Source organism: Loxodonta africana, chromosome 10 (genome assembly GCF_030014295.1).
Source record: "Loxodonta africana isolate mLoxAfr1 chromosome 10, mLoxAfr1.hap2, whole genome shotgun sequence".
NCBI classification, from domain to species: Eukaryota; Metazoa; Chordata; class Mammalia; order Proboscidea; family Elephantidae; genus Loxodonta; species Loxodonta africana.
This window is the reverse complement of record NC_087351.1, coordinates 89165737-89190002: the sequence shown is the minus strand read 5'-3', so window position 1 is coordinate 89190002 and position 24266 is coordinate 89165737. Positions and strand designations below refer to the sequence as shown.

At 43.3% G+C, this 24266-nt stretch overlaps 1 protein-coding gene across 4 annotated transcripts in view; it reads left to right on the top strand.

Annotated features, from left to right (window-relative positions):
* ANGEL1 (angel homolog 1) overlaps nucleotides 1-24266 on the top strand; it is a 111161-nt gene that overhangs the window by 59920 nt on the left and 26975 nt on the right. For 2 of the 4 annotated variants that reach the window (XM_023546408.2, XM_023546410.2), the window contains 6 exons: nucleotides 4166-4741; nucleotides 5693-5919; nucleotides 6388-6457; nucleotides 7029-7462; nucleotides 11752-11878; nucleotides 12336-12446. In XM_023546408.2, coding sequence (XP_023402176.1) covers nucleotides 4166-4741; nucleotides 5693-5919; nucleotides 6388-6457; nucleotides 7029-7462; nucleotides 11752-11878; nucleotides 12336-12446 — 1545 coding nt within the window. Of the gene's footprint in view, nucleotides 1-883; nucleotides 994-4165; nucleotides 4742-5692; nucleotides 5920-6387; nucleotides 6458-7028; nucleotides 7463-11751; nucleotides 11879-12335; nucleotides 12447-15927; nucleotides 18620-24266 lie in introns of those variants that run through there. The other 2 variants (XM_064292787.1, XM_003408787.4) reach the window with 2 other exon arrangements.

The following is a 24266-nucleotide window of genomic DNA, read 5'->3' as shown; positions in this document are numbered from 1 at the left end:
TTCTCTCCTATAGGGTCGCTATGAGTTGGAATCGACTCAACGGCAGTGGGTTTTATGTGCTCGGCAACCCTATGGGGCAGTTCTACTTTGTCCCATAGTCGCGATGACTCCGAATCGACTCGACGGCAACGGGTTTGGGTTTTTTTTTTTATGTGCCCAACAATGTTTTAGGCACTAGAGAGCTACCTCAGTGAAAAAAAACGAAACAGACTTGATCCCTACCCTTGTAAATTTTTTTTCCTTGTCTCTTTTACCAGTGAGACCCCCCGTTATTGTTTTTATTTTTTCCCCAGATTAGGAAACAAGGGCCAATTTGGAACAGAATGGTGAAGGAGACAAAATCTTAGACACTGAGTTAAGGTGTGGATTCAGTTTTCCACCTAGAATTTTGAGTTGGAGAAGACAATAGAGTCAGGGAAAGGGGAAAATGGGGAAGATTTCGCGCTCTTTCCCCTCTCTGGTTTGGGAAGGGGTAGATAACAGTCAGGGCTGGATAGGCCTTAGTAAAAGTCCAGCCTCATTTTCCATAGCCCCTCATTTTCCATATGAGAAAAATGAAGGGCGGGAAGGTTATATGGTTGACTCAAGATGGACACCTAGTTAGTGGCAGAAGTGGGAATAAAACTGTGGCTTCTGAATAATAATATGAAGCCTTCAGCGGGACACTTAAATTTTAAACTCAGACGGAAGGCTACATCCCCAAGGCAGGCCCTGTCGGTTGCCAAGGGACTCAGCTTCCCCGCCCCTGTGGGCGCGTCCGTGGCTCTGGGCTCCCAATAAAGTTGTTGTTGAAGCGCGGTCGGCGGGAGCCGCGGCGGCGCCACGTGGGCCGAGCAAGGGGCGGAGACGGGGCGGGGCCTGGGCGGGGCCGAGCTGAGGGAGACCCGGCGGGCTGCAGCGAGGAGGGGAGGCGGCGCCCGCGGCCGGCCATGATCGCGTCTTGTCTGTGTTACCTGCTGCTGCCGGCCGCGCGCCTCTTCCGCGCTCTCTCAGGTACCGGCCCCGCGTCCGACAGGCGGGCGTCCGGCCCGGGACCCTCTCGGTTGGGCCCCGCGGGGCCGCGTGCCAGGCCTCACGACCACCGTCCCTTGGACAGTGCCAAAATGTGTGAGGCGGCCGTCGCCTCTGGCCCCGCGGTGCCGGGCTTGCCCCCATGAGGCCCGGGCCTGGCTGACGACTCTGGTGGCCCGGTGGAGTCGAGCCACGGTTAACGTGAGAGGGTCTGGGAAGGGGCAGGGGCCGCCCCTGCCTGGCCCTCGAGGTGCAGAGAGGTGCTGGGCCGAGCCCCTGCCTGGCCCTCGGGGTGCAGCGAGGTTCAGGGCCGAGCCCCTGCCCTGGGGGTCGCAGAGGGCTGGTTCCGTGGGGCTGAGGCGAGTGCCCGAATTCTCTGTGGGTAGAGGCGGATCGGCCCGGGCGAACCTGCCTTCCCGGGTTGGCCTCGCACTCTCACAGCCGCCTCTCAGCCCGCCGCTCTCCGCGGAGTTTTGGCTTGAGAAACGGATCCTCTGCTCAGGATTCAGACACATCGGAACCTCAGTGCTGAAGCAGCCTTGGTAGTTGAGGGGAAAAGGCTATTCCTTGACATTTTCATGATCTGCCCGCGCTCGCCATTCCTGGGCTTTGAGATTTCAGAGGCTCTTGTGAGACCACCCCTTCCTCTCTGAGATGCCACAGAACTCCAGGATTTTCTCGGGCAGTTTAAGGGGCGGGACCAAGAAGTACTTTTTTAGAAAAAAAGGCATTGCAACTGTGCATTCAGTACTTTTCCCTTCCGGAGTTTCACCCAAGTTTGTATGTGTGTGTATAATTTATGTATTTCGCAGAAAATATGTTTTATATTTATTTACTTTTTTACTGTCTTAGCACTACAAGCTCCCGGAGGGCAGGGCCGTGTCTGTTTTGTTAATTGTATTTTTAGTATTACCACACTGCCTGGTATACAGTAGGCACTCAGTGAATTCCAAGATGTCTTGTGTATCCAAACTTCAGAGGGGTGAGAAACTCTACGGACTTGACTGCTTTCAGATATCTAAAGCATATTCCTTTAATCATGTTGCCATCATTTCTGGAGCTCTTCCTATGTCCATAGCCCTGGTGGCACAGTGGTTGAGAGTTTAGGCTGCTAACCAAAAGGTCTGCAGTTCAGATGCACCTAACCAAAAGGTCTGCAGTTCAGATGCACCTAACCAAAAGGTCAGCCGCTCCTTGGAAACCCTTGGGGCAGTTCTACTGTGTCCTATAGGGTTGCTGTGAGTCAGAATGGACTCAACTGGCAGTGGGTTCTTCCTGTGTCCATGATGGCAGCTTTAGTGAAATAAACTAGTTCACACTAGTTCAGAAGTTTCCAGAGAGTTCTAGGGCAGGGCTTCAGACCAGTTTGTTCTGGTTGGAGACCCTGATGAAAATTTGCATTCCCACCCGATATACTGGGTCAGAACCTGGAGTTTAACAAGATCCCCAGGTGATTTTTATGTATTGTAAATTTTAGAACCAGTACTCTACTAGTGGCTCTCAGAATTGGTCCCTAACCAGCAACATTAGCTTCCATTGGGAACTTGTTAGAAAGGCAAATTTCTAGTTCTAAGGCTCTCAGAAGAGGGACCACCTCTTCTCTTGTACCCCATTGGAGTAGTTCTGCTTGTATTAACTTTGTATATTTGACTTCTACATAGGTTTTTTTTTTTTTTTTTTGGTGAAAAGGTTTTGCTGCTGAAAAACAAACCAGAGACAACAAATAAATCAAAAACTCCTAAATTTGAGAGCCTGTAACCTCGTGCTTATAAACCAAAGAACCTCTGCCATCTGGCATACATAGAGAATGTTTCAAGAGGCAGAGAATTATCAAATCCCAGGAACTAATGCCCAGCAACCTAGCCCGTGGGCTTAAAGCAGGGTTTCTCCATCTTCGTACTATTGACATTTTAGGCCAAATAATTTGTTGTGAGAGCTGTCCTGTACATTGTAGGATGTGTAACAGCGTCCCTAGCCTCTTACCACCAGATGCCAGTAGCACCGCCACAGTTGTGACAACCACAATACAATGGCTCCAGATATTGCCAGATGTCCCTGGGGAGCAAAATTGCCCCGGTTGAAAACCATTGGAGGTGAATCAGAGGGACATAGACCAGAAACAATATAGTGACATCTGAACCATTTTTAAATTTTTCTTGCTTTCTAAAAAAAAAAAGTTGATAAAATGAACCTCTTTACTGATTAAGAGTCAGCATTACGCGTATCACTTGTACTGTGCTGCAAATACGGGATTTATTATGTGTGGGCTGGTTGCTTGCACCAAATTACTGTGCTTAGATTTTTGGGACTCTTAATTTTAGAGTTTTTCCTGCCTGCTTTCTTGCGGGTGGGCTGTCATTTGTGGCTGCCATAACAGAGATGACAGCTGTCTCTTCTTGCTGTCAGTTATCAGCACTTCAGATTTACAGCCTCTGATGTGTTGTGGAACGGGAAAGTTGATAATGAAGTTTGTGAAGATTTTTTGAGTATAATAAATAGCGTTAAGAGGCGTAAGAGCCTTTGCTAAGATGTAAATTGTGTAGATTTTGTGACCCGTTTTTGTTTATTTTAGGACTTTTTCTTTTAGAATGCTTTCAAGATTAGGGGATGCTATAGAGTTAGAAAAGCTCTTGGAGATTATCTAGTCCAAACTTGTCCAGTTCCCATTTTATGGTCAAGATTGAGTTCATCTGACTAAGGGCACTGTCCAAGGACACATAATTTTGTTAACTTCCATGGTAGATCATAGCCCACAGTTCTGATTCATGGTCAAGTGCTGGTTCCAGTGTAACTTGGTTTTTAGAGCCAGTTGATGTTAATAGGAGTCTTAACCTCCAGATAAAAGGGATGTGGGTATATCAGTCCACCTCTGTCCTGGATTATGTCGGACACCTGTTCTTTTATTAATTCAGTGAACATTTATCAGGTCCCTACCATATACATTAGTTAATATTTGTAAAGCACTTAGAACAGTGCCTGGATCATGGTAAGCACTTTGCTCTGATGACAGTGTTGTTCCAGGCACTAAAGTGGACAGGCTCAGTGATGATACAGCAAGGTGGGTACGGTTCTTGCTCGTATGGGGCTTATGTTCTAGCTGAAGAAGTGGGTGATACTGTCATCTCATAACCTTGTTTTTTGGCTTTCCTTCTAGATGCTTTCTTTACATGTCGGAAAAATGCCCTCCTGGCGAAGAGCTCATCCTCCCAGGTAGAGGGTGACTTTGCCATGGCCCCTCGGGGCCCCGACCAGGAGGAGTGTGAGGGCCTGCTGCAGCAGTGGCGAGAAGAAGGTTCAAGCCAGGTGCTCTCAACTGTGAGCGAGGGTCCCCTTGCAGACAAGGCACTGGCCCAGAGTAGCCTGGCGCTCCTGATGGGTAATCCTGGAGAACAGGATGCTACTTCAGAGGACAAGTGGTCCAGCAGGCAGCTGAGTGACCTGCGGGCAGGAGAGAACCTGGACGAGTCTTTCCCAGAGGTGCTAGAAGAGGAGACACTGCCAGAGGTTGAGGGCCCTACGTGGGCAGCTGTCCCCATGCAGACAGGCCCCCAGTATGCAGACTGTGCTGTCCTCCCAATGAGTGCCCTGGTCACAGAGCAGTGGGAAGAGGACCCTGCAGTGGTGGCCTGGAGCATAGCGCCTGAGCCTATTCCCCAGGAAGAGACTCCCATCTGGCCCTTTGAGGGCCTGGGGCAGTTGCAGCCTCCCCCGATGGAAATACCGTATCACGGTGAGTCTGGCAACCAGCTCAGTGAGCCAGGGCAGCAGGTTGTCTTGTGCATGGGCAGAGCCATTGCTGAAGAGGACATTGTCTGGTGGGGAGCTTTGCTGGTGCACTCTTTTTTCTTGAGAGTCTTTGAGAACCTTGCAGTGTCAGATCCAGAGGGGCCATAGGGGTCATCTCATCCAGCCTCATGGCCTTAGAGATGAAATAACCATGGTGCAGAGAGATAGCGGGACATGTTTAAAGTCATACAGCTAGGTAGTGGCAGAACTAAAACGAGGCCACAGTTCTGATTCTCCATTTCTCTAGAGTGAGCCCAAGGGGTTCCTGGGTAGGGGTGGGGAAATTCAAGATGGAAGCTCTCTGGGCCTTCACTCTTTGCCTCAACCAGGATAGCTCCAGCTTTATCTGCTACGTATTGCACTTATATAACATTTGAAGGAAAAATTCTATGACTCAAGTAGACAGACATGAAATCCACTATGCTGCCTCATGCTGTAGGGTGATGGGGAACCTGGGACACATGTGGCCTAGCACCATAGGTCTTTCAAGGTTTAGAGGTCAGAAAACACCCAAGGCTGCAGTTAACTCTAAAAATGTCTTTAACCTCAGGTGACTGTTAATCATGCCCATCTGAGTGACTCCCCATAGACTTAGGGATTTATCAAAAGTGAGAGATTGTCAGCCTATGAATATTTATTGAGCATTGACTAGGTGCCAGGTACTGTGCTAGGTGCTGGGGATACAGTGATGAGCTGGCTGAGATTGTCACTGGCTTTGCAAAGCTTAATGTCTAGTCTGAAGAATGTCCTTAGAGTGATGCTCAAATCACTACAGAGGGAAGGGTGACAGGGAAGATAAAAAAGGGATCTTTGAGCACAAAATCACTGGATCAGGAGTAGAGATGCAGAGGCCTCTGGATAACATGCACTCGTCATGGAATTCTTTCCTTTGCAGAAATTTTGTGGCGAGAATGGGAGGATTTCTCCACCCAGCCTGACGCTCAGGGCCTGGAGGCAGGGGATGGCCCCCAGTTCCAGTTTACTCTGATGTCCTACAACATCCTGGCCCAGGACCTGATGCAGCAGAGTTCAGAGCTCTACCTGCATTGCCACCCGGACATCCTCAATTGGAACTATCGTTTTGCCAACCTCATGCAGGAATTCCAGCACTGGGACCCTGATGTGAGTGAAGGGGAAGTGCCGTCTTGCATTGTCCCTGTACCTGGGCTGTTTCTCAGTGCTCTTCGAAAACGAGCACAACCCCATAGTGTTCAAATGATTCGAATCCTGCCTGAGGCTGGAGCTTGCCTGCCTGGGATAAGGGAGTTTTTGGCAGATGCAGAGCAGCATCTCCCTGGGTGCTTACCTTCTGGTGCCTTTATGCAGGGAGTGAGACTTGTGGAATTCAAGGAGCAGAAAAATCCAGCACGTGTGTCTAGTCTCCTCAGCTTAAGTCTGGGCAAGTTCTGTCTGGCTGTGGCTGTCTGGGAAGAGTCAGTCTGGTGGGGAGTTTCAGTGTGGCTCTACCTGACACCTGCAGCAGCTTCCCACCTCGCTGACTGCCTGTTCCCATCGGGGAGAGAGTCACTCTCCAGTGTTCTGGGTACTCTGGATACTCTGGAGTGATTGGTTTCCTTGTCATTTTCCCAGATCCTGTGTCTCCAGGAAGTCCAGGAAGATCATTACTGGGAGCAGCTGGAGCCCTCTCTGCGAATGATGGGTAATGCAGCCCCTGGCGTGTTTGCCAGCCTTTCTTCCTACAGCCCTGTCTACTCTTCTCCTGAAGACACCATCTTTTTCTTTTGTCTCAGTAAACTCAGTCTCAGCTGTGAGCCAGCTCCTTCCTTGTGTGGGTGAAAAAGAAAAAGTTCTGCCGTTTTGAAAGCAACTCTGACAAATATTGCCATTTAAGCCTAGAAATAACCAACCCTCTGAGGCTGAGTATTATTTATCTCCATTTTACTCTGAGAATTTGTGTGACTTGCTCAGGGTCACAATGCAAGTAGGTCCAGAGCTACATTCTGTCTGACTCCAGAGTCTATGCTCATCCTATCAAGGTATATTGCTTCATGTCCTTTCCTCCCTCCTTTTCCTCATAGCCACTCAGCCAACTGGTTACAACTGTAAGAGAACCTCTACAGAACCAAGGAAATGGTTAGGGCAAGGACTCCCCTTACTGAGCAGCAGGAGCAGTGCCTTAGGCACAGATTCCTGGGCTGTTGCCACTGGTTGAAGGGGATTCAGGCTTCAAGGACTCTGACCTCACTCCTTGGCTGGGGTTTTCCTTTCAGGCTTTACCTGTTTCTACAAGAGGAGGACTGGGTGTAAAACGGATGGCTGTGCCGTCTGCTACAAGCCCACCAGATTCCACCTGCTCTGTGCCAGCCCTGTAGAGTACTTCCGGCCTGGCTTGGAGCTCCTCAATCGGGACAACGTGGGCTTAGTGCTGCTGCTACAGCCGCTAGTCCCAGAAGGCCTGGGGCAAGTCTCGGTGGCCCCTCTGTGTGTGGCAAATACCCACGTTCTGTACAATCCACGCCGGGGTGACGTCAAGTTGGCCCAGATGGCTATTCTTCTGGCCGAAGTGGACAAGGTGGCCAGGCTGTCAGATGGCAGCCACTGCCCAATCATCTTGTGTGGGGACTTGAATTCTGTCCCTAATTCACCTCTCTACAACTTCGTCAGGGATGGAGAGCTGCGGTACCATGGGATGCCGGCCTGGAAGGTGAAATGGGGAAGGCCATTGTGGGGGTGGGAATGCAACCTAGGGAGAGATTCGAGTGTTGGCATCCAGTGCTGCTTCGGTGGCAGGGACCTCAGTTACACCTGTTCTGGCTCCCTTCCACTGCTACTTGTTCTGTTGAATGGCTTGTGCCCAAGACTGGCAGTTAGGAGGTCTTGAGTGTCTTTGACAGTGAAATCCTTTTAACTTTTACCATTGATTTATTTATAGTCACAAGTAATACATAAGTACATTCATGCAAGAATTCAAACATTCTTTAAAAAAGGCAAAAGCCCCCTTTATTACTTACTTTCTTTTCATGTTTATTGTCTTGAAGTGAAAGTTTACAAATCAAGTCAGTCTCTCATTCAAACATTTACAACTTGGTATATATTCCTAGTTGCTCTCCCCCTAATGAGACAGCATACACCTTCTCTCTGCACTCTATTTCTGTGTTCATTCAGCCAGCTTCTCTCCCCGCTGCCTTCTCATCTCCCTGCCAGATAGGAGCTGTCCATGTAGTCTCATGTGTCTACTTGATCCAAGAAGCTCACTCCTCCTCAATATCATTTTCTGTCTTACAGTCCAGTCTAATCTCTGTCTGAAGAGTTGGCTTTGGGAACGGTTCCTGTTCTGGGCTGACAGGCCTGGGGACCATGACCTCCAGGATCCCTCTAGTCTCAGTCAGGCCATTAAGTATGGTCTTTTACGAGAATTTGAGGTCTGCATCCCACTGCTCTCCTGCTCCCTCAGGGGTTCTCTGTTGTGTTCCCTGTCAGGGCAGTCATCGGTTGTAACTGGGCACCATCTAGTTCTGGTCTCAGGCTAATGTAGTCTCTGGTTTATGTGGCCCTTTCTGTTTCTTGGGCTCATAATTACCTTGTGTCTTTGGTGTTCTTCATTCTCCTTTGTTCCAGGTGGGTTGAGACCAATTGATGCATCTGAGATGGCTGCTTCCTTGTGTTTAAGACCCCAGACACCACTCTCCAAAGTGGGATGCAGAATGTTTTCTTAACAGATTTTATTATGCCAGTTGACCTAGATGTCCCCTGAAACCATGGTCCCTAAACCCCCGCCCCTGCTACGCTGGCCTTTGAAGTGTTGGGTTTATTCAGGAAACTTATTCGGTTTTAGTTTAGTCCAGTTGTGCTGACCTCTCCTGTCTTGTGTGTTGTCTTTCCCTTCACCTAAAACAGTTGTTGTCTACTATATAATTAGCGAATGCCCCTCTCCCTCCCTCCCTCCCCATTCTCATAACCATCAAAGAATATTTTCTTCTATCTTTAAACTATTTCTTGAGTTCTTATAGTAGTGGTCTCATACAGTATTTGTCCTTTTGCAGCTGACTAATTTCACTCAGCATAATGCCTTCCAGATTCTTCCATGCTATGAAATGTTTCACGAATTCATCGTTGTTCTTTATCGATGCGTAGTATTCCATTGTGTGAATATACTATAATTTATTTATCCATTCATCTGTTGATGGGCACCTCAGTTGCTTCCATCTTTTTGCTATTGTAAACTATTACTTACATTTCCTACCTTCTTCCTTTAGAGTCAAGTAACAACTTTCGAGTTTGGTGGTGTTCTTTTAGATCATTTTCTGTGCACTTATAACAATATGATCATAATTAACATCTATTAAGTATTTATTGTGTGCCAGTTACCATTCTAAGCACTTGACATGTATTTACTTGTTTAATTTTCACAGTTTCCATCATTGCTTCCATTTTATATATGAGTAAACCAAGGCATGGAAAAGTTAAGTAATTTGCTGTAGGTTATGCTGGTCACGGAGTCAGGATTTATAACCAGGCAGTCAGTCTGGCGCCTTGCCCTCTGTCCTAGTTATCTAGTGCTACTGTAACGGAAATGCCACAAGGGGGTGGCTTTCGGGAATAGAAATTTATTTTCTCACAGTTTAGGAGGCTAGAAGCTCAAATTCAGGCCACCAGCTCTAGGGGAAGGTTTTTTCTCTGTGTGGCTCTAGGGGAAGGCCCTTGTCTCTTTTCAGCTTCTATCCCTTGGTGATCTTCATGTGGTGTGGCATCTGTCTTCCCTCATCTCTGCTTGCTGGCATAATCTCTTTTATATCTCAGAGGTAATTGACTTAAAACATACCCTAGACTGATACAGCCTCGTTAACGTAACAGAGAACCCATTCCCAGATTGGGTTATAACCACAGGCATAGGGTTTAGGATTTACAACACATATTTTTGGGGGACACATTTCCATCCATAAAACCCTCAAACACTATGCTACTGTTGCTCCTAACAGCCAGTATGTAATCAGTTGTGTGTGTGTTTTATAAACATGATATGCTGCTGTAGGTTTCATTTTGTAGCTTGGTTGGTTTTCACTCAGCAACGTGCATATGGATCTGTCTCATTCCTTTTAACTGCTAAATGTTGGTGGTGTAGATTTCTCAGAGTTTTATCATCGTTGATTTAGCTCTGCTGATGGTCATTCAGCTTGTGCTGATTTTTTAATAGGTTGCTTAGTCTCCGTGTTCTGTTTTTTCCCTACTGATCTAACTTACTGTTTAACTTTTGGCGAGGCACAAATGGAGAAAGGACACAAAATGAATTATTGTTGAGCACTTTGGGCTTTTACTTTAATGAGGTTACTTAAGTGCCAGCAATGTTCTAGTTGCCATGTGCTGAGAGAAAGGCATTATTCTCCTCTACAAGATCGTTAATCAGGGAGCTCAGGGACTGGGAAAAAGAATTTACTAAATGCCTACCATGTGACAGTCCTGAGTTCAAATCCCTGCTCTGCCTCCTTGGGTAAGTTACTTCTTTAAGCTCCATTTGCCTCATCTATACATTGGGCATATACTGGGACCTGCCTCAGAAGGATTTTTCCTCCGCCCTGGGTTAAATAAAATAATGCATGTAAAGTATTTCCCAGTTCCTGGTTCAAAGTAAGCAGTCAACCCAGAGGGCATGGCCCCCGGACTCTCTGGTTGACTGTGCCCTCAGGCCCATCTTGGAAGAAAGCTGGCTCTTCACTGACAAAAGTAATCCCATTGCTGTCGAGTTGATTCCAACTCTGTTATCCCAAAACTAAAACCATTCCCGAAGCCAACTCTTGAGATAAAGATTAGACTGGACTATGACACATAAAAGGATACTGGTGAGGAGTGTGCTTCTTGGCTCAAGTAGACACATGGGACTAAGTGGGCAGCTCCTGTCAAGAGGTGAGATGAGAAGGCAGAGGGGGCAGGAGCTGGTTGAATGGAAAGGGAAATAGAGGGTGGAGAGGTGTTGTCATGTTATAGGGAGAGCAACTAGGGCCACATAACAATGTGTATAAGTTTTTGTATGAGAAACTGACTTGAATTGTAAATGTTCACTTAAAGAACAATTGAAAAAAAAAAAAAGCAGTTGTTAGCAGTGGTTATTAAGATTTTAATTTGTACATTGAGATATTATCTATTTATAGTAAAAAAAAAAATAGTAGAAGTTATTAAACCCAAGAGAACTTGATCAAAATCACACAGCTAGTAAATGGCCATCAAATTCCAGGTCTGTTTCACTTAGATGACGTATTGAAAAATGCATACCCTTTAAGAGCCGGGATTGTGTCCATCACTGCTCTATCCCAAGCACTTAGCTAGTGTTTTGCACGTAGTTGGCATTCAAATATTTGTTGTTGGTAGCTGAAATAAAGGAGATTTTGTGACACACTTGGAAATACGCAGATGACTGATGTTGCCGAATGTTTCTCCATGTTGCGGAATGTTTCTCCATGTTGCCGAATGTTTCCCCGACTATGCTCTGTTCGTTCCCAGGCTGCTCATTGGCCTTGACTGAGGATGGTGACGTAGATATGGTAAAGTGCTTTGGTGCATTTCCCATTTGGTTTGACCCTTGTGGTGTCCCCATAGTAGGTTTCAGATGCTAGATTTTGACCCAGACGATCTAAAGATCAGGATAAATCCTTTCGCATTGCAAGTTCAAGCCCTGAAAGTTTTTGTTCCTTGTGGAGAATTGTGTAGATTTTTTTGAGGTGAAATTTAGGGGGCCTCATGTTCATCATTCTTATTCTCCTTGACTCATATACCCCACATTCCTGTCTCATGGACATTTCAGTGTTTTCTAAAGAAAAACTAGTTTTTTCAATTAGCCCCTTATTTTGTAGCCTTTACTTGAGACTCATGTGACTTGCTTACATCATGTGTATAGCGTGTGATTGTGTGAGAGTGTATATTTGCATGTCCCAAAGAATGGATTGTTAGTTCCTTTTCCCATCTTTGTTTCCTCATTCCCACCCCGCTCTTTCCTTGTAGGTATCCGGACAGGAAGACTTCTCCCATCAGCTTTACCAGAGGAAGCTTCAGGCCCCACTGTGGCCCATCTCCCTGGGCATCACTGATTCCTGTCAGTATGTCTCCTTCTGTCAGCCCAAGAGATCAGGTGAGCATGTGCCACATTCTTGGTTGACTGTGCCCTCAGGCCCATCTTGGAAGAAAGCTGGCTCTTCACTGACAAAAGTAATCCCATTGCTGTCGAGTTGATTCCAACTCATAGCGACCCTATAGGACAGAGTAGAACTGCCCCATAGAGTTTCCAAGGAGCACCTGGTAGATTAGAACTGCTGACCTTTTGGTTAGCAGCCGTAGCACTTAACCACTGTGCCACCAGGTTTCCCTTCCAGTGAAAGTATAATTCCCTTGACTCCTTTGTTTTTATCACTGTCTTCCAGATGATCACTCAGTGAAATGTACAACTTTAAATCATAACTATTGGAATATCTTCTTGTCTTCAGAGCCTACCTCTGTGTCCCTATGCCAGGAGTTTCTTGGTACTAAGAAGGTCTCAGCATGTAGTGCCTCTTCCTTTCTTTTATTCTATGGCTTTTCCTGGTTTACAGAGAGACGCAGATATAGCCGAGACTTCCTGTTACATTTCCGCTTCTGCAACATCGCTTGTCAGCGACCAGCAGGGTTAGTTCTCATGGAAGGAGTGACAGACACTAAACAAGGTAATGGAAATTAAGCTGTTTTCTTGGTGTTCCCTCCGCTTCAACCCCTGATGTTTGCCATTCATGTGGTTTCCTAGACTTTTCTGGATATAATTTTTAGAGCTCAGCTTCTAGTAATGATTATGGTTAAGTAGAAGGTTGACTGAGTTCAGTAGCCATGTACATGCATGGATGTGCAGTATTGTAAGAACACTGAACCAGGGGTCAAGAGACCTGGGTTTGCGCTAGCTCTGAGACCTTGAGTAAGCCCCTTAATCTTTCTAGGCTTAAGTTGCTAATAACTAGTGTGTGTACAGCATATGTAGGGAGGAAGATACATATGATGGGTCTCCGAAAATCATAAGGTGACATTGGTCCTGGTTGTAATAAAAAGTTGCTCCTACTGAGAACTTCCAGATTGAATGTGGCAGAGTATACTTGACATTCACCCCTTCTTGTCTCTGAAACTACTCCTAAGCAACAAGGATAATGAGGAAAAGAAAGGCAGCAATCATCTTTGACAAAACTAGGAGATACCTGAAGATATCTGAAACCGTGAACAGCACAGGTGGCATGGCTGCAAGAAGCACTGGAGATCATGTAGAGGTGCTGAAGGATGTATGGATAGATTTAGCTCTGGGGCTGTATGGCGCTCAGAAAAAACCAGCAGGGTACATTTCTCCAAGATGAGGAGCACACCTTAAGGCACAAAACAAATCTCTTGTTTCATCTACAAAAATGGGGTGCACAGGTTGTGATAGGAGTGTCTCTGAGCCTGTTTTGGTTGTAGGACACAGTAGAAAAAGAACTGATCAAGGAATCAAGCCACATTTGCCTTAAAGCAGTCTGGTCAAGTGGCAGGGGGAGATGAGATATTTCACCTCAAGCTGCATATCTCTTTTGGCTGGGGAGAAATAAAGACTAAAAGGACTTGTGTACAATCCTGTGTCATAAGGAAGATTCCTGCTAATTGGAATGTGTCCTTAGTCCTTCCCTTATGTAAACTTTGTACAAATAGCTGGGGCAGGAGAACCTCAACTAATTCAGAACTGGGTAGCCTAAAGGGAACCAGCATGGGATCTGTGCTCAAACACTATAAGAAAAAAAGGGAGGAAGAAACAGGAAAACAAAAGACCGATAAAAAATATTTAAAGATAAAAAATGTTGCCATGTAGCAATCAGTAATTATGATTATTTCCCCATGAATAAAAAAGGAAGCAATTGCCTTTATAAAATATGGGCACAAAAATAATTGTCTTTATGAAATAAGTTCAGGCACATGGGGAGACATCAGAAGATGAAATGTAAGCTGCAGAGCTCAGGAAAGAAGCAAAATAAGAGATAAAATCTCCATATAAAATGAAGACAAAATTGGATGCAGTATAAGGAAGAAAAGATACTGCCGAAAACAAGGCAAGAGACATATAGAGGACAGGAAATGGGGAGGGCAGAATGACAGTAGTGAAAGATAGATAAAGGAGACTCAACATACCCGTAATTGGAGATTACAAAAAATATATATATATATAATGGCACAAAACAAATATTTAAAGGTATGATTCAAGAAAAATTTTCATAAACAAAAATATCTAAGTCTTCAGATACAGAGGGTGTATTATCTCTCAGGAAAAAGTGACATAGGAGAATTAATACCAAGATATATCCTAGTGAAGTTACTAGAAGTCAAAGATAAGAAAATCCTTTGGGCAGTTGAACCAAACAGATCAAATTACTTTTTAAAATAAAGATAATATCACTCAGACTTCATACATCTTCACACTAATATTCAACTCTAGAAGACCATGGAACAAGGCTTAAGGGAAAAAAACTATAGGTCAAGAATTTTGTACCAAACCAAGCGGCTGTTCGTGCGTAAAGGAGACAGAAGTTCTTGAACATGCAAAGATACAAGGAATATTGTTCTCATAAGCCTTTCTTCACAGAATAGTGTCCAGTATAGTACTGGAAGATGAGCCCCCTAGGTTGGAAGACGTTATACAACAGCTGCAACATGGGCTGGAGCATACCAATGATCATGAAGATGGCACAGAACTGGGCGACATTTTGTGCTTTTATACGTAAGGTCACAAGGAGTTGAAGCCATCTTGATGGCAGCTAACAACAACAATGACAAGCCTTTCTTGAAGAAATAACTGGAGAAATAACTTAAGCCAATCAAACAAGGACTGGAAGAACTATAGTAAAAAGACTGATAGTGAGCACTGAATTTATTTTTTTCATGTAGGTATTTAATTTGAATTGGCATTTTGCACAGAGTAGTGAACATTTCAATGGCTTAATGTTCTAAGATTATAAAATTTTTAAGTCAGTCATTGGATCCCACATAGGTAATTTCACATTAAGAACAGATTATTTAAAAAAAAAACAAAATCAAGGCTTTGTTTGAATAAAGCATAAAATGAGCATTACAGTTTAATAACAAACAAAATTAAATCTAGCAACTTTAACATACGTGCTGACAATGGCTTAGTAAGTAGAAAAGAATTATTACCTGGGGGAACATATCTAGTTTTGAAAATAATGCAAAATAGTAGCATTATTTTCAAAATTGAGATTAAATTTGGATAAATACATCTGCTGGCCACATACTGTGATCATGTCATTGCATTTGTTCAGTACCCCCACCCAGGGCTGACCAGGGTCTTGATTAGTCTCTTAAAAGGGAGTCCAAATCTAAAAAGCTACTGCCATTTTTAGGCCATGAGTGGAAAGACTTTTAAGTTAGTACAAAGAGACCCTTGTGGACTTGCTCTGATTTTCTTCAGTTTCAGCTTGAAGTTGCATATGAGCAGTTGATGGTCTGTTCCACAGTCAGCCCCTGGCCTTGTTCTGACTGATGATATTGAAGGTTTTCCATCATCTCTTTCCACAGATGTAGTCGGTTTGATTCCTGTGTGTTCTCTCTGGTGAGGTCCATGTGTATAGTCGCCATTTATGGTGGTGAAAGAAGGTATTTGCAATGAAGTAGTCATTGGTCTTGCAAAATTCTATCATTTGATCTCTGGCATTGTTTCTATCACCAAGGTCGTATTTTCCAACTACTGACCCTTCTTCTTTGTTTCCAACTTTCACATTCCAATCACCAGTGGTTTTCAATGAATCCTGATTGCATGTTTATCAATTTCAGACTGCAGCAGCTGACAAAAATCTTCTGTTTCTTCACCTTTGGCCTTAGTGGTTGGTGCGTAAATTTGAATAATAATCATATTAACTGGTCTTCCTTGTAGGCGTGTATATTATTCTATCACTGACAGTGTTGTACTTCAGGATAGATCTTGAAATGTTCTTTTTGACAATGAATGCAGCACCATTCCTCTTCAAGTTGTCATTTCCAGCATAGTAGACGATATGATTATCTGATTCAAAACGGCCAATACCAGTCCATTTAACCTCACTAATGCCTAGGATATCGATGTTTACGCATTCCATTTCATTTTTGGTGATTTCCAATTTTTCTAGATTCATACTTTGTACATTCCAGGTTCCGATTATTAATGGATATTTGTAGCTGTTTCTTCTCATTTTGAGTCACGCCACATCAGCAAATGAAGGTCCCGAAAACTTTACTCCATCCATGTCATTAAGGTTGACTTTACTTTGAGGACGCAGCTCTTCCCCAGGCGTCTTTTGAGTGCCTTCCATTGCTGATGTGAGATGGATCCTGGCTGAAAGCAGAGAATACCAGAAGGATGTTTACCTGTGTTTTATTGACTACGCAAAGGCATTCAACTGTGTGGATCATAACAAATTATGGATAACATTGCAAAGAATGGGAATTCCAGAACACTTAATTGTGCTCACGAGGAACCTGTACATAGATCAAGAGGCAGTTGTTCCGGGCAGAACAAGGATATACTGATTGGTTTAAAGTCAGGACAGGTGTGCGCCAGGGTTGTATTCTTTCGTCACACCTATTCAATCTGTATGCTGAGCAAATAATCCAAGAAGCTGGATTATATGAAGAAGAACGAGGCATCAGGATTGGAGGAAGACTCACTAACAACCTGCATTATGCAGATGACACAACCTTGCTTGCTGAAAGTGAAGAGGACTTGAAGCACTTACTAATGAAGATCAAAGACCACAGCCTTCAGTATGGATTGCACCTCAACATAAAGAAAACTAGAATCCTCACAGCTGAACCAATGAGCAACATCATGATAAATGGAGAAAAGATTGAAGTTGTCAAGGATTTCATTTTACTTGGATCCACAATCAACAGCCATGGAAGCAGCAGCCAAGTAATCAAACAATGCATTGCATTGGGAAAATCTACTGCAAACGACCGCTTTAAAGTGTTGAAAAGCAAAGATGTCACCTTGAAGACTAAGGTGCACCTGACCCAAGCCATGGTATTTTCAGTAACATCATATGCATGTGAAAGTTGGACAATGAATAAGGAAGACAAGAGAAGAATTGATGCCTTTGAATTGTGGTGTTGGCGAAGAATATTGGATATACCACGGACTGCCAAAAGAACGAACAAATCTGTCTTGGAAGAAGTATAACCAGAATGCTCCTTAGAAGCAAGGATGGCGAGACTGCGTCTTACATACTTTGGACATGTTGTCAGGAGGGATCAGTCCCTGGAGAAGGACATCATGCTTGGCAAAACACAGGATCAGCGGAAAAGAGGAAGACCCTCAACGAGGTGGGTTGACACAGTGGCTGCAACAAGAGCTCAAGCATAACAATGATTGTAGGGATGGCACAGGACCAGGCAGTGTTTCATTCTGTTGTGCATAGGGCCGCTATGAGTCAGAACTGACTCGATGGCACCTAACAACAACAACAAAGAGACTATAATGTGAGCATTGTTTTTTTCTAGAGGATTCGTTCATAAGTACTAATAAATAGTATTTCCAGTTCAATACCAGAGTTATCCGACTAATGTGCACATCATAACATGCCACCTTGATCTGACACTAACTTTACTGGAAAGCATCTGAGTGCAGAAGGAGATGCAGTGTTAGGTAATGATGGGCTGATTGTCCCACAAGCTGACATTGAATTGCACTAAAGCATTCTACATCACCGTTGTGATTCTTTATCTCCCCAACTCCCATTGTGACAAAATAATTCAAAATAAATCTACATTTTAAATTCCCATCTTGTTAATATTTACAAAAATTAATCATTTCTTCTTTCCACTGTGGTTCTTAAAACCACTAAAAAGGGTTATGTTTTCTTTCTCTTGAGCACTTGTTTATGCTGAATGTTGGAGCTTCGGGTCTTTCTTTTATCAAGTGAGAGCAGACTTTGTGTCCAAGTAGGTACATTACAGGAAAAAACAATTGCTAATAGATGATTTTTATTTACAAACTGACCAGCTGGCTGCAGAGCAAAGGTTTTCTGATTAGCTTTCTAAGTAAAAAGTTCTTATTCCGGAGGCGGGGCCAAGATGGCGGACTAGGTGGACGCTACCGCGGATCCCTCCTGCAACAAAGACTCGGAAAAACAAGTGAATCAATCACATACATAACAATCTACGAACCCTGAACAACAAACACAGACTTAGAGACGGAGAACGAACAAATACGGGCAGACAGCGATTGTTTTCAGAACCAGGAGCCAGCGTACCAGGCAGGTGACCTTCGGAGCCCGATTTGGGGCAGAGCCCAGGGGGGCAGAAGGCACAGACAAGGGGCCCAGCCCTAGCCCCTGAACTCTTCCCGGGAGAGAGCCTAGCCGGTTGGCGCGGGTGGTGTAGCGGCACAGCCGGTGGGAGAAGCACCCGGGAGGCAGTGACTGATCTTGGAGCGGGGAGAGCAGCGTCCCAACCGGGGAGCCGTCCCGCCGGGAGTTTGTCGGGGAGCGGGCGTAGCGCAAGCGTGGGGATCAGCTATATTTCCCTAAAGCGACCCCGGGGGGTGGCCCAGACGTTCGTGCGGGTGACGCCCACCCAGTTTGCGCGAGCGGTGCGGTGCACAGGAGGGAGAAGTCCCCGGGAGGAAGTGACTGGTCTCGGAGCAGAGAGAGCAGCGTCCCAGCTGGGGAGCCGTCCCGCTGGGATTTTGGCAGGCGCGGGCAGGGCGTGAGCGCGGGCCCAGTTATATTTCCCTGAATGGACCCCGGGGGCGGGCCCAGCCGTTCGTGCGGGCGACGCCTACCCAGCTCGCACGAGCGGAGCAGCGGGCCAGAGGGAGAAGTCCCCGAGAGGAAGTGACTGGTCTTAGAGTGGGGAGAGTAGCGTCCCAGCCGGGGAGCCGTCCCGCTGGGATTTTGGCGGGCGCGGGTGGAGCGTGAACGCAGAGATCAGCTCTATATTCTGAGGTGCTACACTCCTGGCTCTCTGATCCCTCCCCTACCCTCCCCAGACGGCTCCATTAACATCCGAATACCCTGAGCCAGAGGGAGAATTCAGATAGGGATCTGACTGCATTTTTTTTTAGCTGATTACCTGGAAAAACTAGTTTCCCAGTGATGGCTCGGAGACAGCAGTCCATATCAAACCACATAAAGAAACAGACCATGACAGCTTCTCCAACCTCCCAAACAAAAGAATCAAAATCTTTCCCAAATGAAGATACAATCCTGGAATTATCAGATACAAAATATAGAAAACTAATTTACAGAATGCTTAAAGACATCACAAATGAAATTAGGCTAACTGCAGAAAAAGCCAAGGAACACACTGATAAAACTGTTGAAGAACTCAAAAAGATTATTCAAGAACATAGTGGAAAAATTAATAAGTTGCAAGAATCCATAGAGAGACAGCATGTAGAAATCCAAAAGATTAACAATAAAATTACAGAATTAGACAACACAATAGGAAGTCAGAGGAGCAGACTTGAGCAATTAGAATGTAGACTGGGACATCTGGAGGACCAGGAAATCAATACCAACATAGCTGAAAAAAAATCAGATAAAAGAATTAAAAAAAATGAAGAAACCCTAAGAATCATGTGGGACTCTATCAAGAAGTGATTGGAGTCCCAGAACAGGGAGGGGGGACAGAAAACACAGAGAAAATAGTTGAAGAACTCCTGACACAAAACTTCCCTGACCTCATGAAAGACGAAAGGATATCTATCCAAGATGCTCATCGAACCCCATTTAAGATTGATCCAAAAAGAAAAACACCAATACATATTATCATCAAACTTGCCAAAACCAAAGACAAACAGAAAATTTTAAAAGCAGCCAGGGAGAAAAGAAAGGTTTCCTTCAAGGGAGAATCAATAAGAATAAGTTCAGACTACTCAGCAGAAACCATGCGGGCAAGAAGGGAATGGGACGATGTATACAGAGCACTGAAGGAGAAAAACTTCCAACCAAGGATCATATATCCAGCAAAACTCTCCCTGAAATATGAAGGAGAAATTAAGATATTTACAGATAAACACAAGTTTAGAGAATTTGCAAAAACTAAACCAAGACTGCAAGAAATGCTAAAGGAGATTGTTTGGCCTGATGACCAATAATATCAGGTACCAGCACAATACAAGGTCACAAAACAGAACGTCCTGATATCAACGCAACTCAAATAGGGAAAGCACAAAAACAAACAAATTAAGATTAATTCTAAAAAATAAATAAATAAACAAAATAATACACATAACAGGGAATCATGGAAATCAATAGATAAACGATCACAATAATCAAAAAGAGGGACTAAATATAGGAGGCAGTGAACTGCCAGACGGAGAGTGATACAAGGCGATATAGAACGACACAAGTTAGGTTTTTACTTAGAAAAATAGGGGTAAATAAGGTAACCACAAAAAGGAATATCAATTCCATAACTCGAGAAAAAAACCAAGAAAACCGTAACGACTCAACTAACATAAAGTTAAACATTATGAAAATGAGGATCTCACAATCTACTAAGAAAAACATCTCAGCACAAAAAAGTATGTGGAAGAATGAAATGGCCAACAACACACATGAAAAGGCATCAAAATGACAGCACTAAAAACTTATTTATAATTACGCTGAATGTAAATGGACTAAATGCACCAATAAACAGACAGAGAGTCACGGACTGGATAAAGAAACACGATCCATCTATATGCTGCCTAAAAGAGACACACCTTAGACTTAGAGACACAAATAAACTAAAACTCAAAGGATGGAAAAAAATATATCAAGCAAACAATAAGCAAAAAAGAAGAGGAGTAGCAATATTAATTTCTGACAAAATAGACTTTAGACTTAAATCCACCACAAAGGATAAAGAAGGACACTACATAATGATAAAAGGGACAATTGATCAGGAAGACATAACCATATTAAATATTTACGCACCCAATGACAGGGCTGCAAGATACATAAATCAAACTTTAACAGAATTGAAAAGTGAGATAGACACCTCCACATTTATAGTAGGAGACTTCAACACACCACTTTCGGAGAAGGACAGGACATCCAGTAAGAAGCTCAATAGAGACACGGAAGACCTACTTACAACAATCAACCAACTTGACCTCATTGACTTATACAGAACTCTCCACCTAACTGCTGCAAAATATACTTTTTTTTCTAGCGCACATGGAACATTCTCTAGAATAGACCACATATTAGGTCATAAAACAAACCTTTGCAGAATCCAAAACATCGAAATATTACAAAGCATCTTCTCAGACCACAAGGCAATGAAACTAGAAATCAATAACAGAAAAACTAGGGAAAAGAAATCAAATACTTGGAAAATGAACAATACCCTCCTGAAAAAAGACTGGGTTATAGAAGACATCAAGGAGGGAATAAGGAAATTCTTAGAAATAAACGAGAATGAAAATACTTCCTATCAAAACCCCTGGGACACAGCAAAAGCAGTGCTCAGAGGCCAATTTATATCGATAATTGCACACATACAAAAAGAAGAAAGAGCCCAAATCAGAGAACTGTCCCGACAACTTGAAGAAATAGAAAGTGAGCAACAAAAGAACCCATCAGGCACCAGAAGAAAACAAATAATAAAAATTAGAGCTGAACTAAATGAATTAGAGAACAGAAAAACAATTGAAAGAATTAACAAAGCCAAAAGCTGGTTCTTTGAAAAAATTAACAAAATTGATAAACCATTGGCTAGACTGACTAAAGAAAAACAGGAAAGGAAACAAATAACCTGAATAAGAAACGAGAAGGACCACACCACAACAGAGCCAAATGAAAGTAAAAGAATTTCAGATTACTATGAAAAATTGTACTCTAACAAATTTGAAAACCTAGAAGAAATGGTTAAATTCTTGGAAAAATACTACCTACCTAAACTAACACATTCAGAAGTAGAACAACTAAATAAACCCATAACAAAAAAAGAGATTGAAACGGTAATCAAAAAACTTCCAACAAAAAAAAGCCCTGGCCCGGATGGCTTCACTGCAGAGTTCTACCAAACCTTCAGAAAAGACTTAACACCACTACTACTGAAGGTATTTCAAAGCATAGAAAAAGACGGAATACTAGCCAACTCATTCTATGAAGCTACCATCTCCCTGATACCAAAACCAGGTAAAGACATTACAAAAAAAGAAAATTATAGACCTATATCCGTCGTGAACATAGATGCAAAAATCCTCAACAAAATTCTAGCCAATAGAATCCAACAACACATCAAAAAAATAATTCACCCTGATCAAGTGGGATTTATACCAGGTATGCAAGGCTGGTTTAATATCAGAAAAACCATTAATGTAATCCATCACATAAATAAAACAAAAGATAAAAACCACATGATCTTATCAATAGATGCAGAAAAGGCATTTGACAAAGTTCAACACCCATTTATGATAAAAACTCTTACCAAAATAGGAATTGAAGGAAAATTCCTCAACATAATAAAGGGCATCTATGCAAAGCCAACAGCCAATATCACTCTAAATGGAGAGAACCTGAAAGCATTTCCCTTGAGAACGGGAACCAGACAAGGATGCCCTTTATCACCGCTCTTATTCAACATTGTACTTGAAGTCCTAGCCAGGGCAATTAGGCTAGACAAAGAAATAAAGGGTATCCAGATTGACAAGGAGGAAGTAAAGCTATCACTATTTGCAGATGACGTGATCGTATACATGGAAAACCCTAAGGAATCCTCCAGAAAACTACTGAAACTAATAGAAGAGTTTGGCAGAGTCTCAGGTTATAAAATAAACATACAAAAATCACTTGGATTCCTCTACATCAACAAAAAGAACACCGAAGAGGAAATAACCAAATCAATACCATTCACAGTAGCCCCCAAGAAGATAAAATACTTAGGAATAAATCTTACCAAGGATGTAAAAGACCTATACAAAGAAAACTACAAAGCTCTACTACAAGAAATTCAAAAGGACATACTTAAGTGGAAAAACATACCCTGCTCATGGATAGGAAGACTTAACATAGTAAAAATGTCTATTCTACCAAAATCCATCTATACATATAACGCACTTCCAATCCAAATTCCAATGTCAAATTTTAAGGGGATAGAGAAACAAATCACCAATTTCATAAGGAAGGGAAAGAAGCCCCGGATAAGCAAAGCATTACTGAAAAAGAAGAAGAAAGTGGGAGGCCTCACTCTACCTGATTTCAGAAGCTATTATACAGCCACAGTAGTCAAAACAGCCTGGTACTGGTACAACAACAGGCACATAGACCAATGGAACAGAATTGAGAACCCAGATATAAATCCATCCATGTATGAGCAGCTGATATTTGACAAAGGACCAGTGTCAGTCAATTGGGGAAATGATAGTCTTTTTAACAAATGGTGCTGGCATAACTGGATATCCATTTGCAAAAGAATGAAACAGGACCCATACCTCACACTATGCACAAAAGCTAACTCCAAGTGGATCAAAGACCTAAACATAAAGACTAAAACGATAAAGATCATGGAAGAAAAAATAGGGACAACCCTAGGAGCCCTAATACAGGGCATAAACAGAATACAAAACATTACCAAAAATGACGAAGAGAAACCAGATAACTGGGAGCTCCTAAAAATCAAACACCTATGCTCATCTAAAGACTTCACCAAAAGAGTAAAAAGACCACCTACAGACTGGGAAAGAATTTTCAGCTATGACATCTCAGACCAGCGCCTGATCTCTAAAATCTACATGATTCTGTCAAAACTCAACCACAAAAAGACAAACAACCCAATCAAGAAGTGGGCAAAGGCTATGAACACACATTTCACTAAAGAAGATATTCAGGCAGCTAACAGATACATGAGAAAATGCTCTTGATCATTAGCCATTAGAGAAATGCAAATTAAAACCACGATGAGATTCCATCTCACTCCAACAAGGCTGGCATTAATCCAAAAAACACAAAATAATAAATGTTGGAGAGGCTGCAGAGAGATTGGAACTCTTATACACTGCTGATGGGAATGTAAAATGGTACAACCACTTTGGAAATCTATCTGGCTTTATCTTAAACAGTTAGAAATAGAACTACCATACAACCCAGAAATCCCACTCCTGGGAATATACCCTAGAGATACAAGAGCCTTCATACAAACAGATAAATGCACACCCATGTTTATTGCAGCTCTGTTTACAATAGCAAAAAGCTGGAAGCAACCAAGATGTCCGTCAACGGATTAATGGGTAAATAAATTGTGGTATATTCACACAATGGAATACTACGCATCGATAAAGAACAGTGATGAATCTCTGAAACATTTCATAACATGGAGGAATCTGGAAGGCATTATGCTGAGCGAAATGAGCCAGAGGCAAAAGGACAAATATTGTATAAGACCACTATTATAAAAAAAAATAAAAAAATTATAAGATCTTGAGAAATAGAAAAAACGGAGAAGGACACATACTTTTGTGGTTACAAAGGGGGGAGGGAGGGAGGGAGGGAGGGAGAGGG